The 16,457-nt window shown below is 34.4% G+C and overlaps 1 protein-coding gene across 2 annotated transcripts in view; it reads right to left on the bottom strand.

Moving 5' to 3' along the window:
- Positions 1-15,464, bottom strand: part of LOC124645055 (peptide transporter family 1) — a 38,222-nt gene extending 22,758 nt beyond the window's left edge. The window contains exon 1 of one of the 2 annotated variants that reach the window (XM_047184791.1): positions 15,117-15,464. In XM_047184791.1, coding sequence (XP_047040747.1) covers positions 15,117-15,176 — 60 coding nt within the window. In that variant the 5' untranslated portion in view covers positions 15,177-15,464. Of the gene's footprint in view, positions 1-11,457; positions 11,627-15,116 lie in introns of those variants that run through there. The other variant, XM_047184792.1, reaches the window with a different exon arrangement.
- Between the last annotated feature and the right edge of the window lie 993 nt (positions 15,465-16,457).

Raw genomic sequence — 16,457 nt, 5'->3', positions numbered from 1 at the left:
TAAAACTAAGTGGAAGCTAAATTATCGTGCTAAATTCGGGGCGGCCCATGTCTCGAATTCCTGATGAACACGAGATGCGAAACTGGTATAAACTGGATTTAATACTGTGGTCAGGCCACGGAGCAATTAAAGTCACTTGCCGCTTTTGGATCCTTTACCGACGGCTAAAATTGTGATCAATTTTCCTAAATAGTTTACAGAATTTAATTATAAAAAGAATTTTATTTATGTAACGGCATATCGTTGTGAAGAAACAATAAGTTACCAGTCTTTTATTGAGTGTACACCCGAGACCACACACTAAATTTATTTTTAAAACAATAAAGGTATTTTATATCTATTTACAGTAAAAACAATATTTATAAAAACAAACATTGTTTTAAATAAGAATAGGTATTTGGTTTATTTTATTGTTTGTCACCGGTTCGTTGGCATTTGAAATAAACATGAAGGAAAAAAGCTGGTTTGCATATGAATGAATGTTAAGGAATCCTATGACTAATTCTCCGTGGACAGTAATGATCACAATTGTATTATTGGATTGAATCCTCTGCAGCGTGGGCCGAGTATATTGTTAGAATGAGCGTAGACATGATTTTGATTGGATAGAAAATATTACGGTATAAATAGCACTGTTACATTATAGAGTTTTATTGTCATTTAATAGCCGCGAATAAAGATTAATAACGCACGCGTACGGAGTTAATTATTCTCTGTAGATTTATGTGATTTAAACGTTGATAGAATGGTTACGAAACTCATAACTTAGTATACTCAATACCTACTTTAATGCGTACCATGTTTACAGTTGTTGGTGTACAGGTAATTTATGTCACAATAATGGACCCTATCTTGCACAGCATATACCTACAATAGTAGGAGAGAGGAAGAAGCGCACTAAGTGTTTAATGTGGTGTATTTTATGTATTACTTATCTACAAAATAGTATCTATAATCCATTTATTTATTAAGTGTCACCTGAAAATAAAGTGTTTATTGGTAATTTTCAATCGCTAAGTACCTGTAATACTTGGTAATAGTAATAGCTTAACAGAACATTCCCTATAGAGGTCAAAGACATTATTAATAAGAGGAAGGAAGACTGTGGCTGCCTTGACTGACGATGCTATGCGTTGCGCCTTCTAAACAGACGACAGATTATTTTAATGTTTATACGAACATAAAACAATGGTGCATTTTATGACAGCAAGAACGATAGTGATGGATTTTGTATATTCTTTAACTTCAAGCGCCCGTGTGTTAGCAATCCTATTTTCCAATTTTTTCAATTTATCTGTTCCATTAATAATGCCTTACCGTAACTTTAACATGTTGAATAACAAATAAAAATTATTGATAAACTTTCTCTATAGGTAAGCCAAATATTAATAAGTAGCTTCCAGGTATGACTTAGTTACTGTACTGTTCTCAGAACCCATCTGTTTCTCTTTGAAGGTAAAAGCAAAAGTCCCACAAGTAAATACAATCATTCGCCTAGCCTTTCCCAACTATATCTCGGCTACCTAACAGGATGCAGCTGAGTACAGTTTTACATAGAGCGACTGTCTATCTGACCTCCTCAACCTAGTTACCCCGTCGGGCAACTCACTGGCTTCTACCTACCCATAACTGCCAAAGATGTTCAAGTTTACTGTAGTATAATCCATAATCGTATGGCATTATAAATACCTATTTCGAAGTAAGATAACTGGTCTACTAATTCCTAGCCGCTGAAACAATTTGTAGTGAGATATTAATTAAACAGATTGCTTTGTGCATTTCTATATACCTAGCTACTATAGCATACCTACCTATTCCGTTGAGTTGGTTCTTGGTTCGCAATCAAGACAATCAAACAAAACGGTTAAAAGAAGTTATTAAATAAAACATAATAAATTGAAAAGCATACCTAGTGTTAAGAACCAAAAACACAGAACGTTAATAGAGATTGAAATAAAACCTGTTTCTGACATATTTATTACAATAATATTGTTATATAGGTATTAAATGTTTTATCTAGAATTTTATTACAAAAATTAATTGGACTTTTATGAGTTGCGACTGTTTTTATTTTTTTCGGTTTTAAACAAAATTGGACCGGTACATCTTGATGCAACATTTTATTGGACGGCAATACAGTTATTTTTAGAAAATGTCAACATACCTACTTCCTTTTATAGATTGCTTGCAAAATTAATTCTCGTGTTTGTCAATATTATGTGGGATTTACAAAGGATTGTTTATAGTTTATGTTATATGCTTGCTTAATCGATTATTTTGTAAATAGTTCATAGACACCTAGATAAAATAAGTTCATCTTAAACCGACGTGAATGATTCTTAACACTTGTACCTACGTAAAATAATAATATTGGTTAGACATACATATTTATTAGTTAAGTATAGAAATTGATTTAAAAGTGGCATTTTCCTTTCAATAATGGTTATTTAAATATTTTTGCACTGAATATTATTTTTTAACAAACTTAACGCCCGTTCCGATAGGTAAAGAATAAGAAGGTTTCAGTTGTCAAGGTTATAGATATAATTACTATACGCCAGTAAAAATTAAGCAAAAACAACATTTACGCAGACACAAGTTACTTATTATGCGATACTACAGCATTATCCTCAATGCATATGGGTAAGTATTAGAACGCACTAAGAATAATTATTTGGATAAAATGTTTTCCACTGTCTTGGCCGAGTGTGTCAAGGCAAGCAAATTGCAGCGAAACATAACGAAGGTCTCGGCTTCACACGAATCTACAGAATCCAGATTTACAAGAAAAATCTTTTGTTATACATTTTAATTAGCAAAAAGTAACTTACTAATCCAATTTTTTACTGGTAAGAAAAAAGTGGTGGTCAAGAAACCATCCAAAGTACTAATATCTACAGACAATGTTGGCAAATCGATAAACGAGGACGATTAATCGAATTAATACTTATTGTGATTTTTTTGGTTGATCGGTCAATTCACACACGGATTTGAGGAAAACCTTACATAAATACCAAATCTTCAAGTGCCTACCGATACACGGGAAAATATCTGTGTGTTTTGTACTTATTTTTATTATGTGAATTGAAATTCTAGTATTTAAAAACGCTAATCAGGCTTAATAGAAAGATTATGAATACCTTCTAAAGAGAACATAAACCGTCTTACCACAAAAACTTTTAACACCTATCTAAAAAAATGACAAATTAGGACGTTGAAATAAGGTCCATTTTGCAGCCACATTTCTTTTAGACAAATGTTTGACACATGTTTAAGTTTTTGTAGTAAGACCATATGTACTCTTCTGTGTTAAGATCTTGAGCGTCAAAGAAACTTTAGAATCATGTGGACTAAAGCATATCAGATAAGTCGGATTTCGTAAATTATCTCAAGTATGGTTCGTCAATAAGTAAAACTGGCGCTCTCGTATCTGGTACAGTCGAATGCAAGCTACTATGACGTAACCTGTCTCGGCCAACGCAATCAATGTTAAAGGGAATGGACACCTGCCAAAGGCATATAACAGACTAGCATATTATATTGGAGTTGGAGTAGCTTCCACCCGGGTCCCAAGGGAAACACTTCTTAGACATGGTCAAAAAGTCTTTGACACTGCAGTTTTAACAGTCGGCCGGCAATTGGCCAGATAGATGTAAAAAAAAAATAATTGAGAGATCAAATTTAGTATGATACCAGCCAAATACATGATCGATGCTATGGTAGGTACCATTCATTTCAATACTGATTTATGAGCCCGAACAAACTGTCGGTGGACTAAAAGTTGTCACTGTAACCGTGTGCCTTCAAAGTATACACAGAAGTTTTAACGATAAACAGCAACAAACATGCCAAGCAAGCATTATCTATACATTTATAACATGCATGCATAGAAAATTAAGGTAGTACTAGTCTACATTAACGTAAAAGATGTTATATACTAACAACGCTGTGTCATTGTGAATTTAAGATGTTGATCATTCTACGGCCTAATGTTGGAAAGTATTATCTCAGATTAAGATGATAACCATAATGCTAATGTAGATAAGATTGTTCCACGTGAAGGGATCTTAAATAGAATTATATACGTCTTCCTCTTGTTAGGAATTAGACAAACGATTAGAAGACAATAATGTCCTCTGTAGAAGGCACTTAGGTACCAATAAATGCGGCCAAAGTCGCTACTTCACCTACTCGCGCATTCTTATCATTTCAAGTGCTGTCAATACACTTATAAGGATTTTGACGCGTGATAACACTTTAAAACGTAAACCTTTATTTATCTTAACATAAAGTATTTACGTACAATATAAGATAGCGGACCGAAGTCGTTTAAAAAATGTGGGACTCTCCGGCATTTTTTATTAAAAGTTGTTTTTGGGTAAAAGATGTGACGCCCGCAGAATTATGGAGAAAACTTGTCGTAATGGTGGCGTGCAACCTGCCACAATTTAAGGAAAAATATAACCGTTGTTTCGGAACATTGGGCCGACAGATAAGGACCGGTTCTCCATTACCGCGACAGCCAACTATTACATAATTTCTTTCCAAAGTTTATCGTGTTTCTGTTTTGGGTGTTATGTTTTGTAACAGATTAGCATTAAAGAACAAACTCAGCTAATCCATTCCTTCCATATTGGCGACGTTTACATTATTTTATGCTCTGTTAAAATTGAGTAACGCGTGTTTTATTGGCCGGCGGTACACATCAAATATACATACTTTCTTGATTCATTACTTTCGAGCTGAATTTTTAAACGCCGAAGACAATTAACTGGAGAATTGTGTGAATTTCTGATGAAACTAATCTTTTGTTTGTTTAACGGTTTAACTCACATATCATTGGGCTTTAATAAAACTAGTTATTTTGGGTATATTCAAACTTTTTTCATGTATATTTAAATCTGGACTTATTTTATGAGTTTTTATTGCTACAACTACTACTAGATTTATTTACTTTATTCCTTACACTCATACTTATTTATATATTATGATATATCTATTGTTCTCGCGAACAGTAGGATAATATATAAATATTTTTATTATCCACGTGCTCAAGCGCATTGTGTTCGACCGGGTGTTTGTCATTAGCGGTGTTTCCCAATATTTTCTCATTTGTTGTTTTGCCTGGGGATAGGAATTTTACACTACTGGTATTTCAATTTAAAAATTCTTCATTATCTGCCTAGCCTTTTCCTAGCTCTTTTGGTGTCGGCATCCAGTCTAATCGGATGTAGCTACCATCACCAGTATTTTACATAGAGTGACATCCTATCGGACCTTTTCAACCCGATCAACCTGGCACCCCTTGGAATGTTCATAAAATCCATCTCTAGTAAAGAAATCAGCAGATAGATAGCATATGGGAACGGCGTTAAATGAAAGATGGGTAAGATTAAATGTGGATTTTGTCCGAGGTTGTGAGGAGAGAGCGTCGGTATTGTCACATTCACTTTCGAATGGTAATCGCGCGTTGTTGTGTACCCGTACATGCTATGCTGTTGTATTATGTTTAGCTGTCAATACATTGAACTTACTACTGACCGCTGACGTTAAATATGAATAGAGATGAACAATTTTAACGCCATATTATTCCAGTATTAAAAACGTCTAAAATATATAATATCCTATTTGAAGATAATGGTAATGAAAATAATTATTTATAAGTCTATTGAGTACAAGCCGAATTCGTAATAATAATCCGTATTGGAAATCGTCCTCAAAAATATCTTTGACTCTTTAAAGCAATTGTCTTTGCTGTTAATTGTAGGAACGTCGGTTGTATGTATTTCACTTTCCTTTATGTACTTAGTAACCTTTGTATAGTACACAAGTGGCTTCTATGTATCGAACAATATTTGCAGAAACAATATAAGAAGATATCGCTACAAAGCAACATTAGTTGCACTAGCACTTCACTTTTTGTTTTGTATCTACAGAACACTGGTTTATCTATGTGACTGTACGTACTATAACTATACATTTATATTTGAATGAAGAAATAACTTATAAAACAATGATATTGACCAAGTTCTTTGAAGTATTTGATTTAAAACCAGGGGATCTCCCTTTTCTAAATCACTTGTATGACTCAGGGGTCAACGGTTATTAATTCTACAATCATTCCAGTAAACTTCCATATTATTATGAAGTCTACAAGTAAATGGGATGTACCAAGAGTTTCAAGTCATCGGTATGACAATGAAATACAGACCATATTTGGAGAATGGCGCTTGCAGTCGAGTAACTGTAAGATGATGCAACTGGCTCAAAAAACAACTCACTTTACTCGGATTTTTATTCATCGAAGGAGTCGAACAACAGTCTTTTCCGAAATAAGGGTCAGATTCCCGAAGTTCAGTGCCGTCCATAAGGAACTTCTACCCGTACTATGTTAAGGATCACTAAGAACTCTAAGGACTCACTAAGAAAGTAGCTTTCCATTGGTACGAGGTTTTCAAATAGGTCAACTCAATCCGAACATTACTCCTAAGAACACAGAAAAAAAAAACAAATATTTCGTAACAGTCTGGTACATGTGCCATCGTATTTTAACATGTCTACCTCTATATCCAACCATCTTCCTTCTGGATGGCTTGCCGTTTAACCAATCGCGAACCCGGCAGGGTTAGCTCTAGGGGCCTCTGATGATACTGCCAAATCTTTAGACATGCATGAACAAGAACAAGCCGTCATGTCGACAAGTCCCAACAGTTATCGTATTCTCATCACGGCTTATAAGACGGCAAATATTAACATGACGTTCAATGTCTAGACAGAGTCTAATCTCTCCGTACGAATGATTTCTTCCCTGTAAAGTAAAATCTACGCAACATGGCAGGTACTGTATGGTTGTTATCGTGATTTAAAGTCACAATTAAGGGTGTTGTTACGGGTAGTAGAAGCCAGTAAGTCTGACAATCAGTCTTAAAGGGGTGTTAGTTTGCGCGGATGACTGGGCTTAAGAGGTCAGCTAGGCTCCATGTAAAACACTGGTACTCAGCTGAATGCGGTTAAATTGGAAGTCAACCCCTAGATTGTTGGGAAAAGACTAGGCAGATGAATTATGGATGTACTTTCACTCCAGTAAATACTAAGAGAGAATCGAAATCAGGGGCACAACTAGTGAAGTAATAAACTCCAATCACTTGGTTTTATAGCACCGACTCACCAAGCCATTAATAAATAATTGAAGAAGTCGACCTTGGCATAATAGGACTTATTTCAAATTGATAAGATTTTATGGGATTTAAATCGTGAATTACAGGACTTTACAGCAAGTATATTTGTTTAGATATCTAGACGACTAGTTAGTGTAGTGTCGTAATCTTATAAAGACTGAGTTTATTATTCTGTTCGCTTGCAAAGTTGGACATTGTCACGCTTGGCAATGGCCTCATTAGTTTCCGAACGACTTTTTGTGAGTGCAATCAAGAGTATTGGCATTTTATGAAGTACTATGTACAAACTAGATTGATTAGTTAACTTAGTAGTCGTCGAAACCAATTCGGAATTCTCAAGTCCGGTACCATTGTGTTTTCTCTATTTCTGATATTTATTTAATCATAAAATCCTGAAGGGTGCTTTTTTATGAGAATAGAGTTCAGTAGTCAATCGAATTATGATTAAACATTATATTTAAACTGACCCTCCATTATACCTTGGACAATTAGAATATGGTACATCGCGTCATCTTACATTACTGCGAAAAGGGTCGTCAAGTAAAGAATGTGAATAAGGACTTTGATTTCACTATTTTATGTTCAGGAATTCCACGTAATGATGCCAGGCATTTTATATGAAAAATAAAACCGTTTAAAAAGAAGTAGTAAACCTTGACATAAAAATTCGTCCCTTTTGAAGCTATGAAAGTTGTAAATGAGATGCATTAAGAATACAACGTAGTCGTTTGTTCTCAGATTTATTCTCAAGCACGAATGAGATATAATAAAATGTACCAACACATGCTCTTCCTGGGGTAATTAGTATGCTTGTAACGTCGTAACGGTAATTGAGTTGTTCTTAAAATCACCTTCATTTCACAATAACTTTAGGAATGTTATTACTGGAAACGAGTTGTACTTAATGATTTTAGTATCGATCACATTGAGCTCAAATATTCGATTAGCCGTGAAATCGTCACGTGGGTGTTTTATAGTCGTAACGAGTACTTTATGCAGGATCCCATTATGCTAATCAGAGTTAAGTTATAGCTTTTACTAATTAAAAAAAAACACATATCACCAAAACAAATGAGAGATACCTAGATTTATGCCTCGATAGTTAATTTCTATCTATTGTAGATACGAATATTGTAAAGCTAAAGAGTTACCTAGTTTGTTCATTTGCTAACTGAACTACTATTAGTCCAATTTGAAAAATTCCCTCAGTCTTAAATAGCCCATTTATCGAGGATGGTTACTATTTATCTTGGGGTGCTAAGTTCTTCCAAAAGGACAGATAACGTGAAAAAAAAGCAGTATTCTGATTCGACGAATCAAGTTAAGAAGTTTAAGTTTAGAGAAGTCATTTTTAAAACCTAGGTACTGCGTCGTAACCTTTACCGTTATCTCTGTAAATTAACAACAAACCAATAAGTGCTTAACGAGAACTTAATTGATTAATAAATCCCTGATAACAAATGAAACAATAGATTATCAACACACAATACACTCTTTGAAGATGATTTCAAACACTTGCTAATGGAAAATTTAAAATGCAAATAGATATAGCAGAAACTTGTTTGGAAATTGAATGAAGGCTTCTTTCAATAAGTGCATTATAGATCTATTGACCTAGTTAACACGGTAACAACATACTTATTTGAATTAAATTTTGGAGTTATGGATTCCAATGCAATCTTGCATCATCGTCAACAGTTTACTTAAGTTTGGATAAAGAAGAAAATATTACGTTGTAAACTATTTATAATAAAGATCAGAAAGTAAGGTAACTTCGTGTTTTCTCATACAGTTACAACTGAAAAGCAGCTCGAAAAGGTTTTCTTTAATGGACAATTATTTTTTCTAAGAGGATTTACAAAGAGCAGGTTAGTTATAAGCGTTATTATTTTATGAAAACGGTTGAGTTTGTTTCCTTTTTCAGTATGCTTATACCTATATTTCTTATTGTTGTATATTTACACAATATAACAAAACCGTATTATTATCAAGGCAGGCATAGTTTATCCTTTTTTTAAAGAGAAAGATAATTATTGTATTTAATGAGTATAAAGGTCTTTTTGGAAGAAATTGATGGATACGACTCAAAAAGTTAATTCAATACTACACAAGGAGTCAATGAACTATTTGGTGAATTATTTTTTTAGTTAAGCACATTTGATGAAAAATATATTAATTAGTGGATTTTACAGGAGCTTCTTGTTTAAATATAATTAATAATGACAAGCATGTGATATAAAGTTATCACATTAAAGTTAGTCTCTGTAAATTGTCGTGTTACATAGGTACCTATTTCATAAGTTTTGCTCACTATCGCAGTTTTTTTGGTGGTTTAGTATTAAAAACTAATTAAGACATTTTGTCTTAAAATAGACGTTGCTTTAACAAAATTATTATCTGTTGTAAAAACAGGTTCAATTCGTGGTACACAGATTTTAATATCAGCAATAAAAATATGAATATTTCTGTTTAAGTACGAGCTGAAGTTTTTTTTCGTTAGGCCAATGCGGTCTCTACCTCTAGTGAATATAATCAAACTTATTTGTTGAAGTGATTTTAGTATAAATTGTAATACATAAAGAGTACATAAAATAAATCTGAACTATATTTACAAGTTTGAAAAAACGGCCCTACTCCATTAATTACGAATGAAAGACAAGCTTTAAAGTTAACTAGTACATGAAAAGGTAAGTATCTATAACTTACAGTTACCGGCACGGATGTCGGGCTCTCGGCGGAAGAGTGGGGATCGCTTTGCGCACCCGTACGCATAAGGCAATAAGGCAGTAAATCGCTTGTGCGCAGGTGAAGGTCAGGGCCCGACATCCGTGCCGGTAACTGTACTAGGCGTTTTTCCGCGGTTTCACCCGCGTCCCGAGGGAACTATTGCCAATATTCGAACAAAATATAGCCTATGTTACTCAGGAAGAGTGTAGCTTACCTACCAATAGAAAAAAATAGAAATCGATTCAGTAGTTTCGGAGGCTTTAAAAATGTTTCCTATTTATTATACCCTATTATTAGTATACATTACAAAAATGCTAATTTCTATAGGCATTTTTAGCTAAGCAAAGTTCAAACGACTAGAAATCTTAAAGCAGTCACTGCCATTAATTTAACAGAGCAATCATAAAGTCATTAACTTGTCGCCCATCTCTACTTATCTGCAAACATAAGATTTATTAATGAAACAATTACTTTGTATTTAGATGAACTGACTCCTATACTAAATGAGTACCTACTAATGTGTACGCCGTTGATAAGAAATACATTTTCTGTTGCTTTCAATTCGGGATAGCAGGTATTTAAGAAAGTCACTAGAAATGTTCCCTAGTTTACCTACCTTAAATATTTTAAATATTTATCTTGTTCAGAAAAGAAATTGTTTTAGTACCTAATTTCTAAAAGTCAGATTTTTGCTTATTTCTTTTACTTATTCTTTACCCATAATTATATAATAGATATGTACGGGTAAAAAAATCTGCACACAGGTATTTATATTGTTGTCTATGATGGACACATTAATATTTGGTCCCAAGACTCGTTCGTAAAAAATTTGAACAATAACTAAGTAGGTAGATACGACACTCCTACTGATTTTAATTAAGTACACAAAAACTTAGCGTTTACCTACCTACATACTTGATTTATAAGGCTAGACAAGAAGCATTGTGAGAAACGCAATCTAAGATATTAACTCGTTATTAAGAAAGGTAAGACACCTGAAGATTAAAAAAATATAGACCTTCCAGTAAAAATAATCACCAGTATTCCAAGCTTTTAAAAAAGATCGTCAAACCAAGCACAACCTCTGTGAAGTCATCAAATATTTATTTTGAAGTTAAAAATAATGACACATAACGAGCTTAAACATAAATCACGTTCCTACCAACCAGAATGTCTTCGTTGTATTCATATTAATATTAAAATCTTATAAAGACATAAGTATATTCTTTGCTATCGCTTAAGCACATTTTTGTATATTTTTTACACAGTCCATTTTAATTATTTTCTGTATCATCAGACGCGTGGAGAAGGCCACACATTTACTACACCAATAAACGTAAACATAGGCTTAACAGAAAACAAAGGAGCATCGGAAAAACAATATCACATCGCATTTGTACGAGATTCGGTACATTTAAATTGATTGTAACATTTCAAGCAAAATAAATTGCAATAGGAGGCATGCTGCAAAGAAAATTAACGCCAATTTTATTACAAGTCGCTCTGTTCAGAATCGCTCGACATAATAATTAAAAGAAAAAAAAATACCAACCGCTGGTTTAGCCTCCATTTTGTCCGTTGTTCAAATGTGTCATATGTGATTGAATGGGATCACTTTATTTTGTTTACTCGACTCGTGAAGAAAGTAAACGCACTATGACATAATTTGTAAGTCGTGCGGCGCGCGTGCGCAGAGGCGAGCGCACGGACTGTATATGCGCGCGCTACTGACGCTTGTCACCCGCCAGCGACGCCGGCGACTGCCCCAAACAGTTCCCCGACTACAAACCTCTAATTAACTAACAGTTTAACTGCTGCCGTGACGGAGTAACAAACATTCATACCGCATACCTGAAATATCTCAGATATCTAGCTAAGAAGATGACTATCGTTCTGTCAGTCAACTCCAATTATTCGATAAAGTCTGGCAAGATCAATGTGAATAGTAATTTTTCTTTAGGAAATTTTAAATGGAGTAAATTTCGGAAAAAATATGTTAAAAGATTCAGGAGAAAGGAAAAGGGTGGAGCTCGGTAACCTGCAGAGGGACAGTGAATAGGCTGAGGATTGAGACTATCCTAAGCTAAGCCTTATTATTGGAATGTGCGAGCAATATTCATAACTCTGATAAAGTCTTAATGTACTTACTTTCTAAAACATTCGCTGTTGAAGACTTCATAATTCGCAAATCGCTATAATTCGCTATATTTTCTTTAGACCGTGCTCAAGCGTGGTCATTATTTTCAATGTCTATTGTAGCTAAATCTATGATATCGCTACAACTTTATTTATGAAATGCTCAATAATTACTGAAATGAACATTTCAACTTAATTTGATCCAATCACAAAAATTTTCACATTTTACGGTTTTGTCAAGTATATTTGGCCGAGTGGCAAATAAGAAACTTATTTAAAATCCCGAATATTTTAAGGACTTCAGTCAGTTGTCAGTATCTGCAGATACCAAAGTGAAGTCAACGGAGCTTCGCTTCTCTATTCCTACTCCTCGTTCTAGGTTGTCTAAAAAACCTAATAACCTAAATGGTAATTTAAATCATCTTCGAGTAAGGGAAAATTCTAAATGAGAAATGTTTCTACACGGTTGATGAGTTCTCAAATGACTAACTTAGATATTTAATTCTAGTTTTTAATTGTAAGAAGTTTTTATTTGAATTCTAGTATCTTTTTAAGGGAATTTTTAATACTTATTATTGTGGTCCAAACCATATTTGTACGTCTCACCATAGACAGAACATAGCGCACTATTTTGATTTTAAGATCTAGATTTTATTTTTACCTATATTTTACAAATAATAAATACTTTGACTTTGGGATCAGTGGCGCTATCGACAACTAGACAAAAGAGGCAGTCAATCATCCAACCTGCCCAACAAATCATCAGACCATCGAAGCTCCCAATGAAATCGATAATTTTATTCATATTTTCTGGCAAACCAATTACCCCGCCTCAATAACCAATCTCACCTGAACGGGATGCAACTCGCTGTAAAGGGCTATAGCCACCGAGTGGTGGCGATAAAATACCACACAGTACCAAATGTGATATCTAATGCCTTGGAGGTATCCATCATCTCCCGAGCCTTTTCCCAACTATGTTGGGGTCGGCTTCCAGTCTAACCGGATGAAGCTGAGTACCAACCAACAAGGAGCGACCGCCTCGCTGACGTCCTCAACCCTGTACCCGATCAACCGGGCTGGCTTCTGACTACAACGGGATGTTGAGTGTCAGCCGGACCTACAGTTTAACGTGCCTTCCGAAACACAGTCATTGGTGTCCAAATATACTTAGAAAGTGCATACAAACAGAAAAGTTAGATAGGTATTTGCCCAGCCTGGAATCGAATCCACACACTCATACTTAAGTGGTTAGTTGTTTAACCACTAGGCCACCACGATTTTATGGCACCATCATCTCTGAAGTTTAAAATATCCTACACTGCACTAACCAAGATGCATGCCCAGCGCGGTAAGTCTCAAAACTCCCAAGCTTGGCTAGCCTTTGTGCTGCATGGAACATTCCATTACATGCAAGGATGCCTTCTTCTTTATAACGATTGTAGTCTCTCGAGACCTATTATAAATTGAAGGAATGTACTTATGACTTCTTATAAAGAACAGTTTGAAGGTAGGCAAGACATTCAATCAGAGAGATAGTGGTTTAGTTCGAACGGCATTCTGAGGATGCTGACTTTGACAAAATGCTCGATGATAGGCTATCATCAAACATTCTCATTCAATCTGCATTGCATGCGAAGCGAAACATTGCATTATTTTCAATTTTATCTGTGTGTGTATTACCTATTATCATAGTTTAAGTATTTTGTTACTAAGCAAGTGGACCTTCAATAAACGAATTATTATTAATTAGGAATATTGGAAACAATAATATCTAATAATTTATACAAGACTAGCCGTTTTCGCGTGGTTTCACCCGCGTCCCGTGGGAATTGCTTCCCGCACCGGGATAAAATATAGCCTATGTTACTCGCAGATAATATAGCTTTCTAATGGTGAAAGAATATTTAAAATCGGTCCAGTAGTTTTTGAGTTTATCCATTACAACCAAACAAACAAAGTTTTCCTCTTTATAATATTAGTATAGACTACGGAATTGCCATGGACGAAACAAACGTAACGCCTGACTGGTTTTATTAGCAACAAGTAGCGTTTTGATAAGATGCGCTTATCAACAGATAGTAGGTATTTTATCAAGGTGTGTATGTTTCTCACGGTATCTAATGTTTCTATCATTAATCGAAAAGTACCTAGAGAGTACGAGTTATGAAATCAATTTTGCTAACTCTATAAAATAGACAGGTTAGGACTAGCTGAAGAATTCCTATCGTCATAAATTTTGGACAAAATAATATTCACTAAATACTGAGTTGTTATTTACACACCTTAATTTTGCAATTCAATCATTGTTAGAATACGCTAACCAAACTTTTGAGGCTGATCAAAACATAAAACACATTGTATGTAACATTGGACACGCAGATTTTAGTAATCCAGCAAGACCTATAGATAAGTTGGGATTTAATTTATACCCTTCTCTAAACAGGCCCCTTACGCTCTTGTGTGAAAATGATGTGAAAATCGAAAAGTAGTGTAGTTGATTTACTGTAACTTTTAACTGAAATTTTTTTTACACATAAATATTAATTAACAAACAAAATTACAGATTCCGCCCCTAAAATAATACCTACGATAATAAGAGCTATTTGACGAAACTTTAATAAAAACCATTATTTGTCAATGAAAAATATTCCACATTTCAATAGCGGTACTTATATTTAGTTTCGTAATACGGCAATAGCATTTTCCAAAATTGTAAAATATTCTTAAATAACGTCTATAAAATTTCATTGAATCAGGAACTAGCGCGTGGAAGGTTTTGACCCACCGTTACTTGAAATAACTATAAAATGTTCTCATCATATTGTGAAACAATGTGTAACCACGTTTACGTTACTGTAACTGATAGCTGGAAAACTATATTCAGTAAACCGTAAAATCTTCTCTTAATATTCCAAGAATCATCATCTCATCTCTAACTGTAACTTTCATAATAAGCATATTGTACATCATTTTCATTAAAAACCACGAGTTTCAAAATAAGACACGTGAAGATAACCTTAATTTCTATAATAAAAAAAATATTTTCAAAATGAAATGGTCTAGCAGACATACCTTTTCTTTCCTGCGGTTCTCCAGCAAGTTAAAATCCTCGACGATATCATCTGACTCCATTCTGTTACACTTTTATTATAAAACAATATAAATCACTACATAATTGTCGGCAGCCGACACTGCACTTTGATAACACGGTAACTACACGTATATAGCTAGGTGCCTTCACAGGTAGGTATAGTTGCGTGCATTGATAAGTCAACGTCTACAAGGTTTTGTATTCTTTTAATTCTGCCATAGTACGCTGCCTCATCAATTTGTAGTGTTATTCATATGTCAAGCAATATAAATCGTAATATTTATAGCTCTGTAATTTTCACGGAGGTACTGTAAAAAGGCCCCTGTTTTGCTTAGCAATGCTTGCTTTTAATTTTGTTTTAAAAGTACCACCGCCAAACAATGAAATAGTTGATGTGAATGGGTACTGAAAATGACTGAGGAAAATATAGTCTGAGTTATTTACTTATAAAGAAACCCGACTGTACTTCACTAATATAGTAAGATGATATGAATCAGTGCCAACGAGCCAATGTGAACTCTAACAGTATGACATAAGGCTGAAAACAACCTCCAGTTGATTTCACTATGTCAGGTAACATCTAGCTGATTAACGATTTAACTAAAATTTGCTTACGCCTTAGATAAAAATCAAATGAAAAGGTCTTCCACTGATATGAATTTACGAAATGTAATATCAAAACACACAACTAGAGCTGATGCAATTACAGTAGCAATAGCTACTACGTTGTGAGCAAGTTATAAAATTGCAGGTACGAGTAGGTATAACTAACTTCTTTTATGGTCATCACACTATCACAGTCACAAACCGAGCTGAATAAAAAACCTCACGCATCCTAGAACAATGGGAAACACTGACTTCACTGGCCGTTATTAATTCTATACAATTCAATCGCGGATAGTCGTGATGTCACAATTTTAAATGATCAAGGTTTATGGCAGTAGGTTCCTACATCACATGCACGCAAGTTTTTTGTCATTCATTCTCTATGGTGACGTAAGCATAGTTGGAGAATGACTGGCAAGAATACAGCGGAGCGAAACGGCGAATCAAATCGACATCGTCATCTTGATGAGTGTATCAATCCACTAATTACTTTTATTGAATTAGAACTGATAACCGGTTTGCAGAATTCAGATCATTTATAGCGCCGCGCCGGAGCGAATTTCAGAGTATTGCAAAATTCGTAGCAATTGAACACATCAGTAGACCTAATTTTTACGAAGATTCTTTTAAAACTGTACAAGTTCAGCAGCTTCATTTGATGGTCGCAAGCAGAGAAAATGGCTTCAGCTAGCAAATAGAGAAAATGTAACACATTC

The sequence above is a fragment of the Helicoverpa zea genome, chromosome 31, assembly GCF_022581195.2.
Source record: "Helicoverpa zea isolate HzStark_Cry1AcR chromosome 31, ilHelZeax1.1, whole genome shotgun sequence".
Lineage (NCBI taxonomy): Eukaryota > Metazoa > Arthropoda > Insecta > Lepidoptera > Noctuidae > Helicoverpa > Helicoverpa zea.
Note: the sequence above shows the minus strand (reverse complement) of the source record. Positions and strands in the feature narration are given on the sequence as shown.